This window comes from Macrobrachium nipponense, chromosome 14, assembly GCF_015104395.2.
Source record: "Macrobrachium nipponense isolate FS-2020 chromosome 14, ASM1510439v2, whole genome shotgun sequence".
Classification (NCBI taxonomy): Eukaryota; Metazoa; Arthropoda; class Malacostraca; order Decapoda; family Palaemonidae; genus Macrobrachium; species Macrobrachium nipponense.
Genome location: NC_087207.1, coordinates 38,037,895 through 38,065,072, shown reverse-complemented (window position 1 = coordinate 38,065,072; position 27,178 = coordinate 38,037,895). Strand labels below are relative to the sequence as shown.

At 38.2% G+C, this 27,178-nt stretch overlaps 1 protein-coding gene across 3 annotated transcripts in view; it reads right to left on the bottom strand.

The window, feature by feature from the left end:
• LOC135226478 (matrix metalloproteinase-2-like) overlaps positions 1 to 27,178 on the bottom strand; it is a 718,121-nt gene that overhangs the window by 91,506 nt on the left and 599,437 nt on the right. Inside the window, exon 1 of one of the 3 annotated variants that reach the window (XM_064266088.1) lies at positions 4,391 to 4,648. The exons of the other annotated variants lie outside the window; for them this stretch is intronic. Coding sequence (XP_064122158.1) covers positions 4,391 to 4,644 — 254 coding nt within the window. The 5' untranslated portion in view covers positions 4,645 to 4,648. Of the gene's footprint in view, positions 1 to 4,390; positions 4,649 to 27,178 lie in introns of those variants that run through there. 3 annotated transcript variants of the gene reach the window in all.

The following is a 27,178-nucleotide window of genomic DNA, read 5'->3' as shown; positions in this document are numbered from 1 at the left end:
AACTTGAGTAGTACAGCATATGATGAGTGACGTGAGGAACGTACCTTTTAGTCTAAAAAGAAAATGCGGTCCCTATCAGAGAATACGGTAACCGTTGGCCTGGGCTACTCACAACAGAAGAACAACGGTGCCTCTATGAGCGCGAGTGGCCCCACTTCGCTGGATATCATAACCAGAGATGTTTTTCTTATTTCATTAATAGCCATGACGAAACCAATTCAAAACCTCGGGAACTATACTTCATTATTTGTGCTGTATTCAGCTTGGTCGATTACAAAAACAATCTGTAACGCAATACGTCCTTAACATGAGGCTATTTTTCGTCTCGAAATGATGAAATAAATAAAAAGACAAATTCCTCAACACCATATCAATGGCAATGTTGTAGCGAGAGAGGGAGGTGAGGGCATGGGATACAGGAGGGTGTTCAGGGGACAGGGCACCATGGGATGGAGTGAGTTGTGACATCACATCCGGTAGAAGGGGAGATAGAGAGAGAAGGCGGGCGATGGCGGGAGGGGGAGAGACCTACCTCTCCGTAGCACTAATTTGAACTCGAATGCAGAGCGTTGGTTTCAACAAATATATATGCTCCTAATTCTAATAGACTAAACGCAGTCATACACAAAACACGATGTCTATAAACAAAATGAGATTTAGAACTGAAAGATAAATATTATTACTAGAATTACTGGTCCGAAACTGACGTAAAAAAATTCTAAAATCAAACATAGGAGCCCTAGCCAAACCTCCTGCATCCTTACAACACACAGAGGGGCACAGAAAAGGGATAATGCGAAAGACAATAAAGAAAACTTGGCCAATAAACATGTGACGATGACGCACAACTAGCAACATACAATAAGCCATTAGATTGATGAGTAGTCTTTTAAGCATCCAAGGTAGGTGTGCCTCCGCATGCAAGGTCGAAGATATTACATTACATTACAAGCACTCTTTATTTCTCCACATAAAAATGTAGCTATGGTTCTGGGTGCTGGTTATGACAGTTAGCAAACAAAACTACGGGGAATCAAAGGCGGAATTTTGAGGCCATTAAACTCATACTTACAAGAGACAAACCATCCATTTCTTTAATATTTGACAGCACTAAGACATTATAACGGACAAACAAGAAATCTCATAGAAACTTTTAGATACTTGAAATAGTCGAGAAAATATCACTTCTGAGAGAGAGAGAGAGAGAGAGAGAGAGAGAGAGAGAGAGAGAGAGAGAGAGAGAGAGAGATCTGAAATTGAAGTTGTTAGAAAGATCATCAGAGATAGGCTTAAAAATAAAATAAAAATGAAACAATGACCTGCTGAGAGTCTAAGGATATGGCATTCCATTCTTCATTTATTGGCAGCCTATGAGGGGATCGGTGTTAGGATTAGAATAAGCCAATACAATGCTTCAAGGTTCTTTAAAAAACATTAAAATGCCAGTAGCAAAAGAGTTACAGTGCAAAAAATTACTTTAAAAATTCCAAATTCATCAAATCTCACATACACAAAAACTAAATGATTACGAAAGCAAGGAATTTCCTGAAGAATGGAAATGCTAACAAAATTTGTTAAAGACACAGACCTACTAACCTACTTTAATAAAGGGGCCAGATTATTAAAGCGTTAGTGGAAGTCCCACTTCAGCTGAGGGAACTTTTTTTTTATCTAAGAAAATAGACAATATTTTACAGGGAACTCGGGGTTACTTGTGGCGTTATTTCTTTTTAAGGTGGTTCGGCCAGAGAGAGAACCACGAAGAAAGACACAGAGTAGTCCCGTGTATGACAGAAATTCATTTTCATCTTTAATATTCCTACAAATGACTGACACAATCAATAAAAATGACAGAACACTACTATTTTAAATATGTAGAAATCGTCACCAGATCTTGAATATGCTTCGTAACTGGGAAACTGTTATTGGGCAGTTTCTGTATCCCAATCGCTAGATTACATCTAATAAATGAATTCTTTTTTATGTCAGATGATTAGAGACTGCCACAACAATATCAATCAATCGTCCCCCCCACCCCCGCACCTCTCTCTTTCAAGTATTAAAAGTAATTATGTGTAACCCACAGAGTATAAAGTCTTGAAAAACATCGGGCAATTTATTAAAACCGTCTATCAATTGCAACATCTAAAACCTCTTTTTATTACGCAAATTACTTCGAAACAGAAGACACGAAGTATATATAAAAAAGGCGCCACCTGCTCCGACATCAATGGCTCCCAACCCCACCCCGATTCTCAACTTCCTCCTTCGTCCAGAGTTCAAGGGATCTCACGGGGAACTCAGGCCGAACCATGGCGGTAAACGAACAGTAAAGCATATGAAACAAATCAAGAAAATAGAAAATGAAAAAGTATTTTCAATTATCGAGGTCAGTATAATATGTACATACATGACTTTCGGTTGTTTTCGAAATTTACAACTAAGTAAATCAAGCCCAATGATGAATTTATGGGCTTACTATTTCTGAACAATTACTTTTGTAATTAGAATAAAATATTATGAACCAATATCATCGATAGTATTCTTTGAAATAAAAGATAGAACTCACTGCCAGACACATTTACGTAAACAACGAAGATATTCTAGGTTTCCGTGTAGCGCCGTCTGGTATTAATAATAGGAGCAAACCCATCTCCATAACGCGGAAACATAATCACACCAACACAAACACACACACACACATGGAACCATAAAAACCAACCCCTTTCCCGTCGCGAGGATCTTCCGTCGGTTCCTTACTCAGGGGAGAAGCCCTAACGGATTCTGGATCTGCCATGCAGCAGAAAACCTCTCTATTCTTGTGCACCCTAACAAATGAGTCTAACAAACAGTTCAAACGAATGGGTCTTGTGCTTCCTGCCGCCTCCCCCATAACCACCCCGCCTTTTTTTTTTTTTTTTTTTTTTATTCTGTACACTGATGCTGACGAGGAATGAAAGCAGTCATGACAATGACGACGGTGACGACGAAAATTTCCGCTGGTTTTCCATTTCCTTCGTGCGCGGCTACATCACCACCGAGGATTTCCTGTGGATTTTCACATCCTTACCAAGCACAGGATGAGGTCGGTATGTCAAACGAGGTCTACGCCGTAACGACTGACCACTTTGCCGTCATTGGAAGAAGAACGAGAAAATGCAATAGCAAGGTGTCAGCCACATCCACACACACATACATACATGCATAACCTTCCCGTTTTAAACTATTATTTTGGAGTGCTTCAGCTATTCTCCTCCCTTTATCTCATATGGAGACCCAGACCTACTACAACCAAGTAGCATGACTCTTAGGCTATTCTGCACTGGATGCCACCAACCTCAGTCGACAGAACAATAAGGATAAACTCACTGATAGGGCAACACAAAATAACACACATATACTCACACACACTATATAGTATATAGTATATATATATATATATATATATATATATATATATATATATATATATATATATACACACACACACTAAACAGTTGAAAATACATACTATACAGCATTTGATAGCCAACTACTAAACCCACCTACCATAAATACAAATGAACCCCAGACATTTGTCCTCTATCGGTTTTTTTATCACGAGACACAGGACATGCACTTCCGGTACGGGAATTATGAAAATTATCTTGTTAGCCACACGAGTTCTAATACCAGGCATAGCCCTCAGTATGACAATATACTATTTTCTTAAATAACCATAACTATCTATCTATACAAAGCAGTATAGGGACACACAACTCTATAGCAAAAATAATGAAAAATTATATGTATATATAGGCTATATACACATTTAAATGTATTGACATATACATTATATGAGTGTTGCGTGAGCTCTAGAATAAATATATATATATATATATATATATATATATAATATATATATATATATATATATATATATATATATATATAATAAATATATATCACCATATTACAAAGAAATAAATGGTTAAGAAATGAAGTTCAAAAACTTTAAAAAGTATAGGAAAAATAAAATCTATCTATACATCACCACCTGCATGAAACACTACCAAGTAACTAACGGATCTTTTCGAACTAGTTCACGTAACGCAGTAATAACGAGGGGTCCCAACATGAGGTGCACTCAGGACAGCACAACAGATGAGTCACAAGTGTGGCACTACATGACGCATTTGCTTGAAAGCACGAAGAGAAGGCAACAGCAATGCTAGGTGGGTTAATATATTACCGACTCGTTCTATCTGCGCAAGAGGACAATATGCTCTCCTCTCCATCGCCCTGCTGAACACGCCAAGATGACACATGACTGTAGACTGTAGACGATGGCACCTCCTCCCAAATCTGAACAAATAACACCGACGATCTGCAGCGAAAGTCTTCCTCTGACCTGGTCTCATAGAGGGCGAGGCGAACGCAAAATGTGGAGCCCTTCAAGTCTCCGCCTTCAGGAGGGGAGTGCCCTGGTGAAGGTCCTAGTGATCGCAATACACGACTGCGTCTTCTCCCTCCGCAGGCTGTGTGACTGATGACCTCCACTCCACCACCAACCAACCAACACGTTCCACAGCTAGAGCCAGGCACTACCCCGCCCATCCATTCCCGAACTGCTGCTGCTGCCTCCACCTCTACTCCAATCTCCATCAAAACCCCCACGCCTCCCGCCCCCAACCACCCCCACCCCAGAAAAATCACTCCCCCAATCCCTCCGTGGCTCTCTCTCTTCCAACCTTCCCTCTTACCTCCTCTCTACCCAATGCCACATCATCCTAACCCATACAAGTTTGTTTATTGCTCTTAAAAAAATGATAGAAAGATCCTGCTTCTTGAACGATCTTTCATTCAAAAACTTCAACGAATATAATCCATGACGATAATCATAATTCAAAGGCAATGAAAGATAAACTCATGCTTTTTTAAACAACGAATCCCTAACTGATGGTAACGTAAGCCCCAGGCGAGTGTGGCGCCAACCAAAATTAACGAGTTCTAGTTTTAACGCCCGCCCTTACCATGCACGCATGAACACATGGTGCCGCGCATACTGGGTCATCTTCGCTCTTGGAATTCGTCAGTTCAAACTACAATTTACGCGTTTATAAACTGAAAGCAAAAGTTTACTGAAACGAGAGAGAAAAAAACGAACTTGTTCATGAGAGTAAAACAAATCCTAACTGCAGCTGACGAGGAACGACCTGATCGCGAAATTAAAATCCGCAGATTTGTGTACTTCAGACAAGAGCGCCTCATGGTTGTTAATGGCGCCCATGCCCAACGGATGGGACGAACCAAGGCACAAGGCGGGCACACACACAGTAAGAAGGAATTTACTTATCCCACTTATTCCTCGAATACAATTCGTATTCGCCGTTGCCTGAAGGAACCAGACCTGCAGACGGCTTAACTGCTGCTATCACTGCCAGCTTTAATCCTTACGTGAGTTTCAAGAGTATACAATTGAACAATGAGCTCAACATACCTTTGAAGAGAGAGAGAGAGAGAGAGAGAGAGAGAGAGAGAGAGAGAGAGAGAAGGATATAAAAATTAGGAGGGTACAACGGTATGGTAAACTAGGCTGAGGGGAAGGGGCTTAAAGTGGAGGAAAAGGGTGGGGGGGGGGAGGAGGTTGAGACGAGAGAGAAAGGGTTAGCGAGGGGAATAAGAGGATAGGGACAGAGAGAGGAATGCCAGAGGCTCCCGAGGGAAATGGGAGACTCCTCCTCCCTTCCAACATATAAATCCTACCTACCCCACCAAGGTCCTTCTCCTGCCTCCCATCCAAAGGCTCGTTTTCCAAGTCAACTCTGACTTGAATTTAGGCATTAAATTGTCTCATGGCCTTTGACATGTAGGGCAACATCTACAAAAACAGGTAAAAAAAAAAAAAAACGTTGCTGGTCACATCATAAGCTAAAACGTATGCATTCATGACAGTAGAAACAATTGCTTAAAATGTTACTTCTTAAACCTCTTCACATTTCACACAAACTAGTGATTCATGCTCTGGATCCTTAAAAGCATACCTTGATCATGATCCTTAAATGTATGGTCCTCAAAATCTTAGTTCTTTATAAAATCGCAGGCGTATTCACAATTAAACCATAAATATATGAAATTCTTGGCGAATATGATATGTTTTTTTAAATGCTAAAAGTTTTCTCGAAAAATGTTTCGCCAGTTGAAATGCAATCTTCCCCTTGTCTTGCTGCTTAACTATAGAAACAGACGTTCCTTTTCATGATTTCTGACCTATAATAATGAGCGACCTAATTATCATAAGCAATACTATTTTTAACGCAGGCAAAACGTTCAGATAATTAACCGACTTAATCACTAAGCCTTTAATGATAACATTCATTAGGGAGAAGTTACTTATGAAGGTCTTTTGGATCTCACGTAGGTTTATACATTCACTTTTTTTTTCTTACTTGAGAGGTAGGAATATACATTTCTCTTCGGGAGTATATTACTGCATACCATACGACTGGGACGGGGCTGGCGAGATTTGCTATATTGTAACAAATGCTGCCATGGTACGCCGTCGAACCTCACTCACAAACACTGCATGAACTGAAGGCTTAGCAGTGTGAAAACAAGTTTAATGAAGATAATGCTTCCAATGAAGACGTCGAATTTACTTGTGGCAAGTTAAAATATTAACTAGCGCATCTATACAGGCATCTATGCATATCTATCTACCTGTTTACACACACACACACACACACACACATATATATATATATATATATATATATATATATATATATATATATATATATATATATATATATATATTTGAGTGTACTTGTGTGTGTTTGTAGAGAGGGGAGAGAGAGAAGAGAGAGAGAGAGAGAGAGAGCGCGCGAAGAGCTGCACTAGATACCCGATCCTCCCAGCTGTTTGTATGCCTCTCCGACCTCATTATATGACGTGAATATGACCTGCTAATCGCGACTTGCAAAGAAGCTGCCAATTTTGCTTAATATATATATTAATATGATTTTTCAGAATGAAAAAGATGAAGCTTTAATTCGTCTTTTCTCTTTTCTTACTTTCTGTCATTACTTCTTACCATTTGCTTGATTCACTACTGTTAAAATGTACTGGCCCATGTTATATATAGGTCAGTGTTTTTACCGCAAAGAGATGCAAATCGTACGTGTTATTTTTTTTACTTAATGACCTACGTCATCATCATACACTGACCAAGACAACTTATCAGCAAGTCTGACGCCTTTCAATGAAATTTAAAATTAATTTTTCTCTTTGCTTTCACATTAAAGTTTTAAAGAATGAAGTCTAATCAGTCAATCACAACGTCCAAGGCGATCTAGAACCTTCAAATCTACTACATAACTGTTCACTGATAAAGGGATACAGAGAAGAGCATTTGCCTACAGAGGACTACTACAGGGAGCAAGTACTACTGAAGGCGGGGCCAGCCACACATCGCTCGTCAACCCCTGAAGACTGAGCAAGGAATCCGAAACTCGACGGCTGTAACCTTTAAACATAGTGAAAGGTTATGTGTTAAAAAGACTCGTACTCTCCAGTCTCCACACTAATTACTTCCAGTTAAGCACATTCTGTACATCACCCATACCCGATGCCCATTCCCCCTACCGTCCACCAGACAGGAACTACCTCTCCTAATCCCTGCCTCCCTCAATCTCGTGCTGGAACACTGTCAGCCTCTGTACATTATCCATGAACACAGTCACTGTTGTGTTCAGTCAAATGACGGTTATGAGAGAGAAGGGGGAAAAGAAGGGGGGGAGAAGGAGGAGAGAGAGAGAGAGAGAGAGAGAGAGAGAGAGAGAGGGCAACGCTGGGCAGACGCCACACGCGTGATAAAAAAAATAAAAAATGACGCAGCCCATTTTAAAGGATTTTGGAAAATGTGTTAGTCACACATAACTACACGTAAAGGTATATCGATTTTTACAGCAATAAATTCTTTATAAACTGCAAGCGTTTACTTCCAAGTTATATACATACATATATATATATATATATATATATATATATATATATATATATATATATATATATATATATATATTCATATAAAGGCAAATATAAAAATTCCTGTAACGAATGAAATCACAACTCAAAAATATTCGAGAAAAAACAAAAACAAATGTGGAGAGGGTTTGTTGATGTTGGATTAAGGTGGCCTTATGCCTGCACAGGCTGTTGCTCCTTCGAGCAGAAAGGGAGAAAGTCATCCCCTAAATATTTGTGGGGTAACAGCCAATAGGCCTCCTCCTCCTCCTCCTCCCCTTCCCCCAACCCTCCCTCAGCCCTTGTTGATACTTGTCCCTGGCAGGGACCAGAATGTAGAGAAGGTACAAACTTTGCTATTTTCGAAGGCGCTCAAACCTAAATAACTAGTTCCTGAGTTTGCCTCGTCTTTATCTTTCCACTACCCGGGGGTCGAGTATTGTAAATATTTATTGCATCGCTCGCCTCAATGTTTACCTCTCCTCCCATTGGCCTGCCCTCACAACCAATCAACGCTCACGACACTCGAGGTTTGCTCCCTGTCTCTCTATCTCTCTCTTGCTCTTAGACTCTTATCTCATATTACATAGGCTAATTTAGGCGTTCAACTAAAGTGTAAATCGCACACATAAACATTATATATATATATATATATATATATATATAACAATATATATGTGTGTGTGTGTGTGTGTGTGTGTGTGTGTGTGTGTGTCTACACAAAAAGATTAATAAATCAAGGTAAATCGACAGCCCATAAAAGATAAAATAAACCTTTTGACGGGATAAAAATAAGCAAGTGGCAAAACTACTACAATTAATGTCATGCTTACAAAAAAATTATACTAACAACAGAAAAAAAAAAAGTCGTCCGCATTTGCGTTAAAAGCTATCATCAAATGAATCGAAAAGAGCGATTCATCTTTAGCAATCTCATTAAAAGATCGAGATATTGGAAGCTGTTTCATGTAAATCCTTATAATGCACAAAGAGTAAGAGAAAGAGGAATCCCCTACAGTAGGACTTTTACTTAAAACCAGATATGGGAGGATCTCTAAACCCTCTCTCTCTCTCTCTCTCTCTCTCTCTCAAGAAAAAAAGCGTATTAGCAGTATCAGCCTTCGTTATGGTTTGATTTTAACTGGAGGCTAAAAACCTATAACCGCCTGTGTAAATTTATACATGTGAGAAAGTGACTGACTCACTGCTGAGGGCCATTATTGGGGCTTCCTATGATGACCAGCCAGCCTCCCTCATGAGAGAGAGAGAGAGAGAGAGAGAGAGAGAGAGAAGCGGGGAGGGGAGGGGGTTATGGGGGCTAAAGGAAAAGTTAGGCAAGCGGTTCTGGGTTACCCATTCTTTCAAAATGTAAGTTCACCACGAGAAGGATATAGGGCCTAAAATGACGAGCTCCTTTACAATTATAAGTTATTTAGAAACCTTCCTTTAGGGTAAAAACTTCCGATCAACTGCAGTTTCTTCCGACAGATCTGGATACAGTCAAGAGAAAAATAAATATTTGCTGAATAAGCTGAAAATCAAACAGTAATGTATTTGGATGACAGAAGCAATAACCCTAAGAATGACATATTAAATTACGAGACACATCTTATTATTCAGTTACTATTTCATTTTCACTTTACCGTATCCAGATCTGTCAGAAGAATCCGTAGTTGATCGGAAGTTTTTACCTTATACAGTATAGTATTGATAATCTTCTTAGGCACGAAGATATGGTAATTCAGTTTTATTCCACATAGGAAAATGAAAATGGTACGTCTCACAAAATGCCCAACAGTTTCGTCCTCCAATGGACCTCTTCTTGAAGCGTTTATTAAGGAAAAAGGTCCACTGGAGGACGAAACTGTTGGGTATTTTATGAGACATACCGTTTTCTTTTTCCTATGTGGAATACAACTGGACTAACTTATACAGTGTGTTTACTATGTGACCACCAATATAAATATATAGAGAGATAGATAGACAGACATAGAGACCCAGCATATTCACTGTGCGCGTGTGCAGCAGCTCTCACGACGGAACGCAATCAAGGAGAAAACATAATGATAATCAGATACGGAGAAACGAAGAAGGGAGAAGCCAAATAGGGAGATGCAAGCGGTCCTCCTCCCGATAGAAAAGGGGCAAGCCATCAGCAAACCAATTAGCCACAGGAGCTGAAGGAAGCCCCGAACAACGATGCCCTTACGTAGGCGGCAGCAGCAGCAGCAGCGTGCTAAATCGAGCGGCCTTTCTCGGCGAAATGATAAAAGTCCTTGTGACCAATTGCTTTCTCTAGACCCCAAAACGAGCAGATTCTCTGACACGGCTTGGCTCTTCTCTTTAAGGAGAGAGGCAGACTGAACATCAACTTTTCAAGAGAGAGAGAGAGAGAGAGAACATGAATTGAACTACCTGAGAGAGACAAAGAATATAAAAGAAAGTTATATTATTTATTCGTTGATGTCAGCGTATATATACATATATACAACACTACAACACGAAACAATGAAAACATTTCCAACTTTTCTATTTAACCTCTTTCTAAAGCTCACGTTTCAGAGCCTTCTCTCTCATATATATAAAGTAGATACTAAAATGTTAAAATTTATCTAGTTACAAAACAAATTCTAAATAACTACACACGAGTTAGATTTTCAGCAGAACAGAAATCATTCCACTGACTGTGGGGTTTAGACAGGAAATTAACTGATTAGCGCAACTGAACAGAGGCATCTTGTAACAGTGTTGCTTTACCACTCGGCCGTGTTTTGAACAGCAGAATGAAAAGTCTAAGGCCATCCTCCGCCTCTTACGTAAGAGCAGAGGAGGCCCGTCAAAGCCAGCACAAGGAGGGGCCCAGCCAAGAAGGCGCGCAAATGAAATCGCCGAGGAGCATCAGTGGAGCAGAAAGGCGACTCCCGAAAAACCGGGCTGTTATGGAGACAGAAGGAGCACCACAAGAGCCAGGGAAGGGAAGGGAAGGGAAGGGAAGGGATGCCTCTACTTGCATTGGAGGGCGCCTGTGTCCATGCGTTAGTCTGTGCGTTCCTTGTAGTCATTTAAGTGAGGTCATCTCTATTGATTCCCAATTTGCACCTTAATGAACGCCTTGCCAGCCAGCCTCGTGTCGCCATAATTTCGGGCTCGGAGGCAATTTAAGGATATTTCTAAGGGAAGAAGAAGAAGAAGAAGAGTGGCGGACAGGGATCGGTGCGGGGTTGCTGAGGAAGGAGGTGGAGAGAAAAAGAGGGATACTGGTGGGTGTAGGTCGGCAGGAAGAAGAGGAGGAGGAGGAGAGTGGGGGAGAGGAGGGAGATCAAATGGTTAACTGAATCTAAGAACAAGAGATGGCGTGGCAGGCTGCTTGGTCATCAAAAGAATGGATCCTTTTTCATCTGCATAAAAGGAGTAAAACAAGTCGAGGTCTGACCTGAAACGCCGGATTCTAATGTAACAAAAAAAAAAAAAAAGGCCAAACAGAAAATAGAATACCAACACAAGAGAAAAAAAAATTCTAAATTTGAGGGAACACAAATACTGCACGCTTATCTGAAGGCAAGCAAATAAGCACTTTTATAATAAAGAAATGAAAAAAATCCCAGATAGTGAAAATCAAATGAACATAAAGGCAAACAAAACTAGGTGGTTACTATATATATATATATATATATATATATATATATATATATATATATATATATATATTATATCTAATGGTTAAAAACAAGATGGTCATTATAAGCCTCATCTGAAGCCATAAATGCAACAGAACAAAAGAGAAAATTAATTGATGGACAGAGACACAAGCAAAAGGGAAATGAAATACAAGGAAAGTAGGCTGTGACGAGGTTGCTTTTAGGGAAGAACCTGTCACCTGATCACATGCCTTGTAACTAGACGCCTAACGGCCGGTGTGGTATACAGCTGTCGTCAAAATACCGAAGATGCCCTGCTGCTGCTGCTAATACCGCTGCTGTCCCTATGGCTGCTGTTATGCTGCTGACTTGTCAAGCTTCAGCGAGGGAGAGAAACCCTCCTAAATAAATTCTGTCCCAACTCAGTCTTCAGTCAACAAGATTTCGTAATTTCAGAGCTTCATTCCACATGGAGTAGAAAAAAATAAACTGCATTTAGTTAAGAATCAATTAAACTTTTTATGGAATTGTATTAAAAGTTACGAAGGTATTATTAACCTAAAATAGACTTGACGACAGCAGAATCCGACGCAGTCCACGAAGGGTTTCAACAGGCAAAGAAATTTTGAAAAGAAAGCTACAAATCTGCAAATACTTATGCTAACTGGAAGTAAGTTCAAAATATAGCACTAAGGAGTAAATACATGGAAACCCGCAGTAAAGAAAACATGGATAATTTAACGTTTTTTTTTCTAATGTATCCTAATACAGAAAAACCATTCATTTTCGAACAACTTTCACCTAAGCAACCAGCTTCACACGCACCAGACATAACCTTGATATAATATTTATCATTCCATCTACTTGAACAATTATCCACTGTCCATATGTTACAATTCTGAACTGCCCAAAAGGGGCGTTGACTTTTTGTCTCACTCTGAGGTGGTGACGTCCACAGGCGCCTCCGTCGATCCAGCGAGAGAGATCAAATATTGAGGTTAATCTCTGAGAATAAGACGAGAAGTTGGACCAAACTTTGTTTCCGAAACTTCGAATCTAGTTTGATATCACTGGTGGCTGCAAAGGACAAAACTCTATGGAAAACTCGACGGAGTGGACGAGTTCCACGAAAAACTGACTAAGGAGCTCAAGTTAAAACGACGGTTATCTAACTGCACTAGATAAAGGGCTAAAACTCTAAGAGACAGTATTACAAAGAAGAGCTAGTTATGATAACTATGACTGATAAATGGGAGGGGTCCGACGGATGGACCGGATGGGGGTCGATAGGTAGTGATAAAAGAAAAGTTACCAAAAGAAGAGAAATAAACATACTTATAACAAACATCTTAGGAACATTTCACTGTACAATTCCGACAAGAAAAATTAATCTTAAAAGAAAATAAGTTAAGAAACCGACGGCGATCTTATACAATCTTATAGAACCAATAAAGAGCAAAAGACTTCAGTTTCTCAAGCTACAATCAGGCGACTTCTATAACAACAGCCATTCCCCATTCAAACAAACACTGGGAATACAATATTTTAATTTGAAACTTTACCCCATAGACATGAATACTATGCAAAGTTGTACTATACCTCAAAAGGACTAAACGTAAACTAAAGCTGACAAGTAAAAAATTGCCGATAGGGGTCATTCAACAAATTTGGAGAGTTAAACTCGCACCTTTATAGACAGAGCATAGAGTCTAAAAACACTTCGGTCGCATTACTCCTGCTGCCTGTTTTCGATTTTGAAAATAAATACGTAATGCCACCTGCACGAAAGACAACCAATCAGTTGAATGAGAATGATAAAACATTATAGAATATCCTGACTGTGTTTGCGCTGGTGTGCATCAACATCGACCACATTTTTTTGTACACGCTTGTTATCCCAAACCCCGCCTCCGAACGAAAATTATACGATTCCTTTCAAGCTTCCATGTCTCTTTTTCAGCCAATAAGTCTTCGCCAATTGCAAACAAGTTTCCGATGGAAATAAGTATTAATATGGCTAATGTTTGCTTGCATATATATATATATATATATACACACACATAAATACATACATACAAAGATAGAAAGTCTTCAGACGTCAGCGTGGAATCAAGCTACCCTTTTAGTGGACTACTAGGCAAAGACCAAATAATAAGCAATGTAACTTTTAAGGATTTTCAAGCCCATTTCCAAAGTTTCCATTCTACTTCCAAAAGTAAAGTGGCAGTCAATTATACCTACATAGTCAAATAAGGTAAGAAAAGGTCATGTGGTAAATCTATAGCCAACTGCAGGTCTTTGAACATTCTAACATTATTAAGCGATAAGGAAAATGTAACCTTACTGCACGAAATCTTAACCCATATTCGTACCCAAACGCTCATGCAATTACTACAAAATAAATTACCTTTTTAGTCCAAAATATTTTCAAGCTAATGAATAAAAGCCAAGAATTGTGCGTCCCTATGAATGTTGCATCTAAAATACGTGGCCGTGAACATGTGAATTCTAAGTGTATGTTTACACACTGCAAACATACACATACACAATAATATATTACCTATATATAAAATAATAATACCTATATATAAGATATATATATCTATATATATAAATATTAATATATATATATATAATAGATATATATATATATATAATATATATATATAATATATGTGTGCGTGTGTTTGTATCTGATGCTTGTGAGTGCGGGTGTAAGTGTGTGATTACACGACTGCATATGTACCTAAAATTAAAAGCCTGCTTGTCTGGATCACTGACAGCACAGCACCTGGTACAGTCTCGCAATATCTGCCCATTTTCAGACCCCTGCACCTTGCAACGGGCTCCTGTCTCTCTCTCTCTCTCTCTCTCGTCCTCATTCTCTCACTCTCATCTCTCTCATCTCTCTCTCTCTCTCAAACTCACTACAGCTACTATGAACTACCACTACCACCAGCACGATCATCACCGTCGACGCTGCCTTCCTTCGGAGGCAGAACTCAAGCAGGAGACAGCCAGAACAGAACCAGGGGGACGACGAACTGCTCCTCGAAGGTAGAACTATTCCAACTCGGGCGGCGTTGATCACGTCTCAGCTGGAACTGTCCTCTCTGCTTGCGAGGTGATTTGTCCAAGCGGGGGAAAATGTTGGTCGGTGAACACGGCTCTCGACGAAGTGATAAAACGGAATAAACAAAAAAACAAACTGCTCGACCTCGGAAAGCGGACGACGTTGGCCGCTGCAACTGGCGAAGTGGAATGACGTCCTCGAGGGTCGTGGCAAACCCTTTATATACCGGGAGACCAAGGGGAGGGGTCAGGGAGGGACTAAGGGGGAGGATGAGGAGAGGAGCTGTTGGTGGGGGGTGTGCAGAGGGAGTTAAGGATAAAGAAGAAACTAAGAAATGAGAAGAGCAAAAGGAGGAGGAGGAGCCTTAAGATGTGATGAGAGAAAGAGAGAGAGAAAGAGAGAGTGAGAGACGTAAAATAAATAATGGAAGGAAAAGCAAAACAGCGGCTGAAAGGGCAGCTTAAAAAAGACAATAAACAATAAGTGAAAAGAAATAAACTTAAGAAGGAATTTCAAGAAGGCCAGATAGAGAGAGAGAGAGAAAGAGAGAGAGAGAGAGATAGTGAAGAGAGGGGGTGGGGCGCTATACCCATATTATTTTGTGTTTGAGCAAACAAACGAACTCCATATACAATATACATGAAAAGTTATATAAATTATACTAAGAGTCACAATCCAACGTTTCTAACGTATGTAAACAAGTACTTACACACACACACACGCAACGAGGAAATATATATATATATATATATATATATATATATATATATATATATATATATATATATATATATATACATATATACATATATATATAGCCTGTCTGGCTATAGCTTCCAAACTTTTAGATAATTAATTAAGATATAATATATATATATATATATATATATATATATATATATATATATATATATAAAAGAGAGAGAGAGAGAGAGAGAGAGAGAGAGAGAGAGAGAGAGAGAGAGAGAAGAGAGAGAGAGAAAAGATGCTTAGGTACATAGATGAATAGATACATATATTTTTGCCAATCTGAGAGTGGTCTATTAATTTTCAGCGATAGTAAAACAAAATTAACTCGGAAAATCCTTAGTTTTTGCTGGTACAACTTCAGCCTGGATATGGTTTTTCTCCACTAATAGAGTCATGGACCTTTGAAGTTTATTTACGCACACACACACACACACACACACACACACACACACACACACACACACATATATATATATATATATATATATATATTTTCATATAATATATAAATATATATATAGTTCCTCGTTGGACGAGTGGGTACGTGCTCGCCTACCGATTCCGCAGTCGCAAGCATGCTCTAGATTGGTCGCAAGTTCGATTCCCTGCTCTGCCAATATGGCGAGCTGTTAATCAGCTCAGTGTCTGGTTAAACTAAGATATACTCAGCTTATATAGTTTATATACCAAACTATATATATATATATATATATATATATATATATATATATATATATATATATATATATACACGTATATATATATATTATATATATATATATATATATATATATATATAAAGTTATGTGTGTTTCTGCGTTCGCACGTTCGTGCTGCTATATGAGTGAAATAAGACCATGAAGCTAGTTTTTAACTTAATAACCTTGGAATTCGAGCTTCCTAGTGAATATTAACTATGCCAACGCTCTTATTATGCACCATATTCTTCTCCTGTTCTAGATGCTACTCATTTACTCACTACGATGGCCTATAATTATGGTTAAGAAATAATAATCCCTTATTGTACAAGGATATCTTGCTGACAGTAAATGCAGGACAGTAGAGAGAGAGAGAGAGAGAGAGAGAGAGATTATTCGGTAAATATACGGACAAAGACTTTCTTTAATTCCATTTGGTCACTCAATTATCTCAAGTCCTTCGATTCACTCTCTCTCTTTTTTAAGAATAGACTAATTAAATGATGAAACGCTTTCCTATAAAAATTTCGATTACACTAATTAAAGGGTTACTTGGTGTTGCATAGAATAAAAAAAAAAACAAGTACTAATAGTATCCGACTATTCATAGGCTATAATAGTCTACTTCTGGTAAACTGTCTTTTGGCAATGTATTTGTAATCAGTGTCATTCTTGTAATGTCCTCTTCTTGGGAGTAACTCTGGTATCAATACACATATACCAATTTTTCTGAAAACAAAAATTACGTAACCAGTCCCAGTTGCACTACAGATGCATGTGCACATTGTGGCTGCAGAGAGGATGTGTTTCATATTTTCTGGTCTTGTGATCAGAATCAATAGGTATTAAAATTTAAAAAAACAGCCTTGATTACATTATGTAACTTAAGAAACCAGAGTTTTCTTCATGTTATTCTGTATGATTTCAATTGTAATACTAATAAAGACCATGATTGTGCTGTAATTCTCATTATCTATTAATGTATGGAATAGGAAAAGACAAAATATAAGAAGAAACGTTTTATTTAGCATTCTAAAACATAAATGGAATCTTCAGAAAAAACTATTACTAGAGAATTATAAGTTAAAAATAAACAACTTATTTCCTACAATGTATATAAAAAAACATTTTAATGTTAATGACAAAGTGTTAAGTATATCTTAGTTTTACCAGACCACTGAGCTGATTAACAGCTCTCCTAGGGCTGGCGCGAAGGATTAGATGTTTTTACGTGGCTAGGAACCAATTGGTCATCTAGCAACGGGACCTACAGCTTATTGTGGGATCCGAAGAGACGCGAATCGAACTTCAGACAACCGGATTGGCAGCCGAGCGCGAAAGCCACTCGTCCAGCGAGGAATTTTAATGACACACTGTTGTATTTGGTTATAGGATTAAGAAAAATTTTATCAAAATAAAAGTAAATGTTATAAAATGAACATTTATAAAATGCCAATTATGTAAATGCCATAGCATATCTGTAAATTTGATTTATTGTATTTTTCTAATAAAAAAAGGGAAATTTAGTGGACAGATTGACCGACCCTCAAGTTCATCACTTCCACAAGTTCCAGTGGAAGAGCAGCAAAGGCTGAGAGAAAGTACAATAATACAATTACACAGCTCTTACAAGTAATGATAGACAATTCTTTGTCGAAAAGATCGCATAACAAACTGCCAATCAATGGACTAAGACTACCGAGTACCCTTCATAAGAATGAAATGACCAACTTTCTTTAAAATCTTAAACATTTTGTTACAGAAAAACCTTCCATCTACGGACACTGCTCTGTGTACAAAAGCTTCTGTTGTTATGGGTAATTCGGGGTCATTTGATTTCTGTGGTTTTTCGTCAAATTTTTTGCCAGTTCCATGTTTTTTTTGTTTTTTTTTTCCCATTTCCCAGCGGAAAAGGCTTGGCGAGCAAATTCATCTCTCAAGAAATCAGGTTCTTTTCAAAAACTTAAAAGCACCTCAGATTCAGACTTAAAGCGCGCGCAACTGAATGTTTCGGTGCTACAAATTGAGAAAATCAACTTGACAACAATACGTAATATGAATACAAGACCTGTCTCACTCTCCCTCTCACAACTAGTGTGCTTCTGCTGAACGAAGCAGTGAATCACATAACTGGTTGTTAGTCAACGGTTGTGGGTCGCAGTTGTGGTGAGTGATAAAAAGACGTTACTGATCACGCCAAAATGTTTCCCATCATATCATGACGCAAAACTGGGTGGGCCATGACTAGTAACCATTTAACCATTTACCACCATACAGCGTGAAATAATTCACCACATATTTCTCTCTCTCTCTCTCTCTAAGACTACCAGCCGAACCCACCCTTCTCTCTCTCTCTCTCTCTCTCTCTCTCTCTCTCTCTCTCTCTCTCAGATTTGCGGTTCAAGCAAGCACAGTCTCAGTTCCAGGCAAAAACCACATTCAATATCCAATAACGTCACAAGCGTCGTTTACGTAAAAGTATTCATCAATTTACACTGGCAAGGTGGAAATACGATAGTTTTCATCTCTCTTTGGTGTCACGTGTGTGTATGTGTGTCTGTATGCCAGGGTAACTTGTCAACTACGTGATCTCCCCAGAATTTCTATGCTATACCAATTTTGCTCGTGCGTGCTTTTAATGTGGGGGTTCTTAACAGGTGGTATCCATACCCCTTGGGGGCAGGAGAACCACATGCTGGGGGTATGGGGACTTGATCTCTGGGTATTTGTATATATATGATTTTAATGTGTCAATCTATACATGGGTACATTTTGTAAATAAACAACTATATATAGGTATAATTGCTTTTGATTTTCTTGTATGTTCTATTCCTAGCTAATCATACCTGAAGTATGTATTAAACTAGGTATATTAAGTTAACAGTGTAAAATAATGGGACTTAAGTAGAATTAAGAAAGGGGGTATGGAACCATACTGGGCAATCCATTGGGGGTCTGGAGTCACCAAAAGGTTAAGAACCCCTGTTTTAATGCATCCTTTAAAAACAGTCTCTTTGCTGGCTACGGCTCAGAAATGTATCTGATCAAACTGATTCTCTTCTACAAACCATTTCTGCAAATGACAAAGAACTTAATATCGTTACATCTGAATACTGTTATTCTCTGCTGTTCCTATGAGCAGATTTGCTGCTGCCCTGGAGTTTGGACCTGGCTAAGTAAGTCAAGAGTCACTGACTGAGGTCAGCTCCTATAAAAAGAAAACCAGGCACAGGTAAAGAGGTAACAACCCACCAAAAGAGCCATAAAACAATTATTCCATTAAAAACAACCATTTGATGCTATTCGTATAATACTGAAAACTGTAAGTCGGGCTAATAAACTGGGTGTCATATGAATGGTGGTTGTGATTTGAGGCTGCCAAGATTGAGACTTGAGATAAAACTTAGAAGTGATGCTTATAAGTAAACACACACACAACACACACACACACACACATACACACACACACACACACACACACACACACATATATATATATATATATGTATGTATATAAACATACGTTCACTTCCATGTATTATCAACCAAATACTTTAATCTAACCATTTGATCCTCCAATAATCAGTGATGACACCCCTATTCTTTTTCGGGATTATTAATCCATCTACATGACTGGTCCTCTCACCCTACTTCTTCCTACGATGTTCTTTTTATATAACCATTCGATTCGTGCTCATTATCTGACACTAGAGGAAAAATGTCTATAAATGAATACAGAGCCAAATGAGTTTTTCCAGTTGGATATTCCTTCGCGATGTACTTTAGTATAAGGCAACGACGACACTCGGCATCAGTTTTGAACATCAATTTGCAATATACATCAGACTAAAACAGTTGATGAAACTGTGGAATGTCACAGACTTTTCTGGACACTCGCAACCATTTTGCTGCATGTAGATTTCGTATCAAAAATCGCGATTTGGGTCGAAAGAAATCGAAAACAAAGTCAATCGACAGAGACAACAAAAAGCATGTTTAACAAACAGGGAATGTACTATGTGCTGGAAATGCGATGAAAATGTTTTTAAATTGAGAAACATGGACATAGTTCAGTAACCCATTACGAATGCAAGCCTAAGTTAAAAACTTTGCTATCTGAAGTACTTCGCGATGCCGTTGACGAAAAACACTAACTTTGAAGTAATGCAAATGCAGCACACATCAAAAGCCGGTAAAAAAAAAAAAAAAAAAAAAAAAAACACACACACACACATGTGTGAGCCTGCAATACACTGGTTTCTTTGTTCTGTTCCAAGTGCATATTAAAGAGGTAACAACCCATAATATATAACGGGTTCTTCAAATAAAACTGTAAAAATTAAGTACCTTTGTGTCTCCGGACTCCAACACTACAGAATCCTATTACATATGATTTTTATGGGTCATTTAATAGTTAATCCTGCTTTGTAAAGTAACAATTTACTGGAATAAACACTGGAAATGAACGACCGTAACACTCAAGTAACGCAAAAGCGCGCGCAAGACAAAAATGATTGATCGATTTCAAAAGATATGACTTTACACAACTACCTGAGCCGCAGTCGCTACAAAGCCGAAAGTGCCGCGGGTGGTATGGGAGGGGGGAGGGGGGAGGGAGGGGGGGGGATGTTCAGCTGATGAACCTATTTGCAGCGAGGAGACCAAATGCTTTTCATTTTCGAAGTGACACCAGTATTAAGGTGAGAGGTCAGGAAAAGATATTCAAGACGAAGACTGTGGACTTGCTACTCTGTGAATGTTTTTTTTTTTTCTGAATTTCTTTACAACAAAAATTTACTCACTATGGGAGTTTCAGAATTGTGAAATAATGAATACGCCTGTGGCCTTGGAAAGTCAGATTGGATGAAATTAATGGCACTACCGCCATGTGACCTTAGAAAGTCAAGATTAAACTGGATACCATCACATATCCAGTATGACCAAAGCCTGTTCATTATTACTGTCATAATCATAATTATGCTTAAGACAGTAATAATCAAAATCACCAGACATCACTCATCTCTGTATCACAACAGAACTTTTATAGTGATCAACAAGTAGGAAAAGGGAAAACTCTCCACTGCTTGGTTCTTTTACCACATAGCAAAATAAAAACAGCGTACGAGAACAATTCAAAGCTTCTACCTACGAAGGACCTTATTATCAGATCACACGCATCTCACCTCGATTCATCTCCAGCCTGCCAAGCTGATGACTTTCCTGCTGTTCTTTATGTTCTTGTTTTTCCCCATAAATCAATTTTAAAAACCACTGTTACATTTTTGAACACTCAAAATTACAAATGACTTTGCAAAAATAAGAACTGAAGATGTAACTGGGACATTTCGGCATAAAAATGCTACTCTGGGATCTATAAAGGTCAAACTTTGAAGTCAGTCAGGGAATCTTGATTTTCCGATACGATCGAGATCTACAGACAGTTATTAATAGCTAAAGGAATAATTAGAAGACTTCTTCCCACAAATTTTCTTCCTACACAAATCAACACTATCGGTTGCAAACATCATCCATCACACATTCCATTAATAGCTCTTTTTCTGATCTCATCTCAGAACTTTGCATTTGATTCTCAAGTTTTTTTTCTGTCTTCTCTCATCACTCAGCGCGTTAAAATTGGAAACAACCAGGGAAAAATAACGCACTTGTCCGAAATTCCCCTTTACACACACAAGCCACTCTTGCTTCTACGTACTGTAACAAAAACTTTGTTTTTATTATAAAATCCCACCTGCCATACTATAAAACCTCCACACTATATATTCTTAGCACCTCCACATTGCATCTATATCACATATAAGTTTTTTCCAGGTCTAAATACAACAGTTTCTTCCTTTTACTAACAAATTCCTCACACAACAATGCCATATTAAATATTTTCATCAAGGCCTATACATTCGTATGCAAGGTGTTACTTTATTTAAAAAAAAAAAAAAAAAAACTACCATAAGCCTTTCCCAGAGCACTAGTGATGATGCGGTGCCATAAAATACATAAATTTTTTTTTACCTAAATTTCTGTCATTTTTGCATAATTCAGATGTCTCTCATTTAACCTATAATATATATTCGAAATACTGACTCCATCTTCCTATTCTTTTTTGAGCCCCTTGCATATTTTATCCTAAGCTTATAAAGCTCATTAACTTTCCAGCAAGGGCAGGCTCAATAGCAAAGACAGGTTATAATGACAGCCAATGCAATTACAAAACGAGATGAACATCCATTACAAAACGAGATGAGCAAGAGAGAAAGAAATCTAACTTTCCGAGCATACGACAAGAGAAACCGTGATGCGACCGATGAGCCGTTACTGTATGCCATCTTCCGATCCCCCCAGAAGAAGGACACAAAGGATTTCTTAGAATCATGCTCTTTTAATGGCACATTAGGCCAAAAGGACGGTTTTGAAGAAAAAAGGGACATTGGGTTTATGTACATCCTCCTCTGCTGGTGAGGTCGGTGGGGGGAGGTGGGAGTGGGGGGGGGGGGGGGAGGGGGGGGGGAGAGAGGAGGAGGAGGAGGAGACCTCAAGAAACGCTCGCCCGATGTATGTCTTGCTGCCCTCCAACATGACACTCCTCTCTAGCATTTGACGAACAGGATCGGTGGAAATCGTGACCATACGAAAAGAGCGGGAGATTACAAATTGAAGACATGACCCATTCCCTTTTCTCTCCCTCTTCTTCAGCTCTGAATATATTCCCCTGTTCTGGGCACATCAAACTGGGTTCTCCTCCTCCTCCTCCTCCTCCTCCTCTCCCTCCTCCATCCCTTACCATCTACGCGTGGCAAGAAGGACATCTTTCCCCAGAAGTAGAACCTTCGGACACCAATCGGACACGCGTCGGACATACTGCCGAGTCACATGCCCGACGCATGCGCGAGGCGACGCTCGGAGCGAACTCGAGGGATTAGTGCCGTTTCGTGAAAGGAACGAAGACTCATCCTATTCTTTTGCAGGTCGATATTTGCTGGCACGTACGAGTCACGAAAAAATGGCGAAGGACTTGGCCTCAGACACACGCCAAGGATTACTTAGAAAGAGGACGTATCTCCTCCTCCTCCCCCTCCTCCTCCTCCTATCTCCTAAAGCCACAAGTTCAACTCTTAACCGGATATTTTCTAACTCTCCTGTCTTACCTCAATACCGTAAGGCCACTGAAAAGAATCTAGGTTTATTGGAAGAGCGCTTAACCAGTTAACTAGTCAAGGAGCAACAATTTACGATGCCTTCTTTCCCGCAAAGAACCCTAACAACTTTGGTAACTCCAGAAAAACAGAAAATTCTCCAGGATGTAAACCTCATTTGCAAGCCAATAGCATCTTATCACTAGACAAAATTTAGTACTAACGTACGTCTCCATTTCAGAAGCAAACGCTAAGCGAATTCCTGTGGCTTCCAGTATATAACACACACACACACACACACACACCACACACATATATATATATATATATATATATATATATAATATATATATATATATATATATATATACTTATTACATCACCGTGATTCATATATAAGCATTAAGCTACAAATGTGCCTTAATATCTAGTTCGCTCTACCTCGAAATTAATACATTTTCATATATGAGTAACCGAAGGGGAATTGTTTTAGTTGGTAAGAAATTCGTCGGCTCATGGACGCGAACAACGGAACCAAGAATTCAAGACGTACAGTGGAGCCCTTTAAACCACAAGGCCACGACCGTCGAACTTCCTATCAACTAAAAATAATTCCCTTCGCTTAACAAAATTGAAAATGTATTAATTCGGAGGTAGAGCGAAATAGATATTAAAGGACATTTGGGGCATAATGCGTGTATATATATATATATATATATATATATATATATATATATATATATATATATATCTATATATATATATATTATATATATATATATATATATATATATATATATATATATATATATTATATAAGCGAATACCACAGGAAAATGCTAGTCCCAAATCCGAGCGCTTTCGTCTTTACTACTCCAATCACCATCAAAATATTAAATTCTCTGTTTTTTTTTGGGATGTTCCTAAGGGCTTTACGTGTCTGTAGCCCGCAGTTCATTGATGCTGAGATTAAAAATATTTATGATATTGCATTGAAACTTAAATGCCCAAAGACTTTTGTAGATGTGGCATGGAAAAGAGCTAGAAAAACATTTTATTTAATTAATGACAAACTTCAATTTAGTAAGCATAACATTCTAAAATTTCCCTATGATGAAAGATTTTTAGATATACCAAGAATTTTAAAGCTTTTTAACATAAATGTTGTTTTCAGTAATATTAATGTCAAAAGTTTATTAATAAAAAATTCTCCTAAAGATCTTCCAGGTTGCATATATGAAATTCCTTGCATAAAGTGTGATAAAGTCTATTACGGAGAAACCGGTAAATCTCTTTCACAACGTCTCAAACAGCACCAATATTCTGTGAGAACTGGGCAAATATCGAATGCATTATTCGTACATATGAGAGATTTAGATCATCCTATTAATTGGAGTCAAGCAAGAGCCTTAATCCCATGTAATGACACAGTTAAAAGGAATATCATTGAATCTTGTTTCATCAAGTCAATTAATGGAAATGTTCTAAATTTAAGTCTTGTGTTTATTTGAACTTGATGCCTTCATAATGAAAAAAGGGGAAGATAAATATAAGCAACATAATGAATATATTCAGTTTTTACATGTTTTGGACTGTACGGATACTTTGTAGTTTCTGTTAGGGTTAAATCTATGTTCAGGTTTGTGACCGTGTGATATCCGATAATCCTGGATTATCTCTTTAATTTTCACCCTTTTGACAATTAACCATCTGGTAGTCTTGATCTTGTTGTTTACCTGATAACATTCTCTCCAATTGTATTTCATTCGTTCCATGACAATGTCTTAGTAAAGATGAAAGCACTTGGATTTGTGACTATCATTTTCCTGTGATATTCGCTTATTTAATGAAGTCACGTGCATCTACTGTGATTTTTTAAGCATATATATATATATATATATATATATATATATATATATATATATATATATATATATATATATATATATATATGAATAATTATCACATCATCATGATTCGTATAGATTCGAGCTACAAATGTCCTTTCATATCTAATTCGCTCTACATCGGAATTGATATACTTTCATATATGTACCGAAGGGGAATTTTTAGTTGATAACATGGTAGAGGGGGTTTCATATCGATTCTAATTACGAATTTGTAAGGCCAGAATCGACATACACTTATACCCTCTCTGTTGGCCGACTCGATAACGTCACTAGGCCGTCCTGATTTCGTTCCCGTCCGACTGGACGGTGGTTCGATCCCATGAGGGGACGAAACTATTATCAACTAAAAATTCCCCTTCGGTACATATATGAAAGTATATCAATTCCGAGGTAGAGCGAATTAGATATTAAAGGACATTTGTAGCTCGAATGATATATATATATATATATATTATATATATATATATATATAATATATATATAATAGGACCAGTGTCTGAGCCTTGTGACTCTACTGGTTGCTGGCTCAGTAGCAGCCTGTAGGTGTAAACACAAGCATTATGTAAACTTAGGGTAATGGGCAGACATGCGTTACTCAGATGTGAAAAAGTTCAGTTTCCCTGCTAATCTATCAATATGACCAGGGTTGCAATGTGTAACAAATGTGCATAAATATTCATTTTCGAGTTCATTTTGTATGAAAATGTGAATGACAGACTTTCTTTTTATGTTTTAAAGGCGGTTTATATTTTTTACACATCTACTAAGCGTACGGCAATATTTTCTTACACGTCCAGTTTTTTTTTTTTTTTTTCCTTCACCAATTCTGAGAATACGTTTCAGAGTCCTGGTGCCTAATCCGGAATACATATTTTACAATAATTTTGTGAACACGACTTTATTTATACCCATACGTTCCTCAGTAAACTACGAAGCATAGATAAATAAACAAGTGTCCTTCACTACTTACAAACAACCTGAAGACCGGTGATGCATAACAACTTACCTGGAAAGAAAAGGAATAAAATTAGACACATTTCATATTGAAACCAATCTCACTGTAAATCAAATGATAATAAAACTGTTACTTAATCGGGCATACACACATACATATTACAGGTGAGTATCGCTCTTTCTCTCTCATCAGACGCGAATGTAGACGATGAGGGGGATTATTAATCAGGAGAAAAAGCCTAACCTTTGTGACGGGCGAGACGTCTAGGTTTTCAAGGCAACAAAATCCCGCGAATTTCTCAAAACGAACACATATGTTCGTGAAACCGCAATCTAGTGAGAGAGAGAGAGAGAGAGAGAGAGAGAGAGAGAGAGAGAGAGAGAGAGAGAGAGAGAGAGAGAGAGAGAGAGAGAGAGAGAGAGAGAGCAGGTTTTGAATTTTGAAACAATCCGGCGGTACGACAAAGGTTGCTGGTATTGGTGTTCACGTCAAGACCTCTACTCGCCCCGACGGCCTTATCCTTTTCAAGCCTCGAATCCACAATCGACCCATCGCTACTTTATGTCGTCCCATCAGTTCCGTAGACTTTTAAGTTGTCCTTCGCGCCCTTCCAGCTCCCCTTCCCCCCGCCAGAAAAGAGGAGGCTTTAATAATGTCAACCAACAGCAAAAGGTCGACGGAGCCCCAAGAGGATGTCCTATGCAGTCCTATTGACATTATAACAGACAAACGTACATACAGGCACTCTTGTAGGTACACAGCCTAAGCGACAATCATTATCTGCTGTGTGATGACAGTATATACCATCCTGTATTATATTATAGCCAGCCCTCTACGACTGCTATACTCTTTTAATCATTTCTGTACATAAAAAGCTATGAAATGAATCCCCATCACGTAGAGATTATATATATATATATATATATATATATATATATATATATATATATATATATATATATATGTATATATATGTGTGTGTATATACTATATACACATATT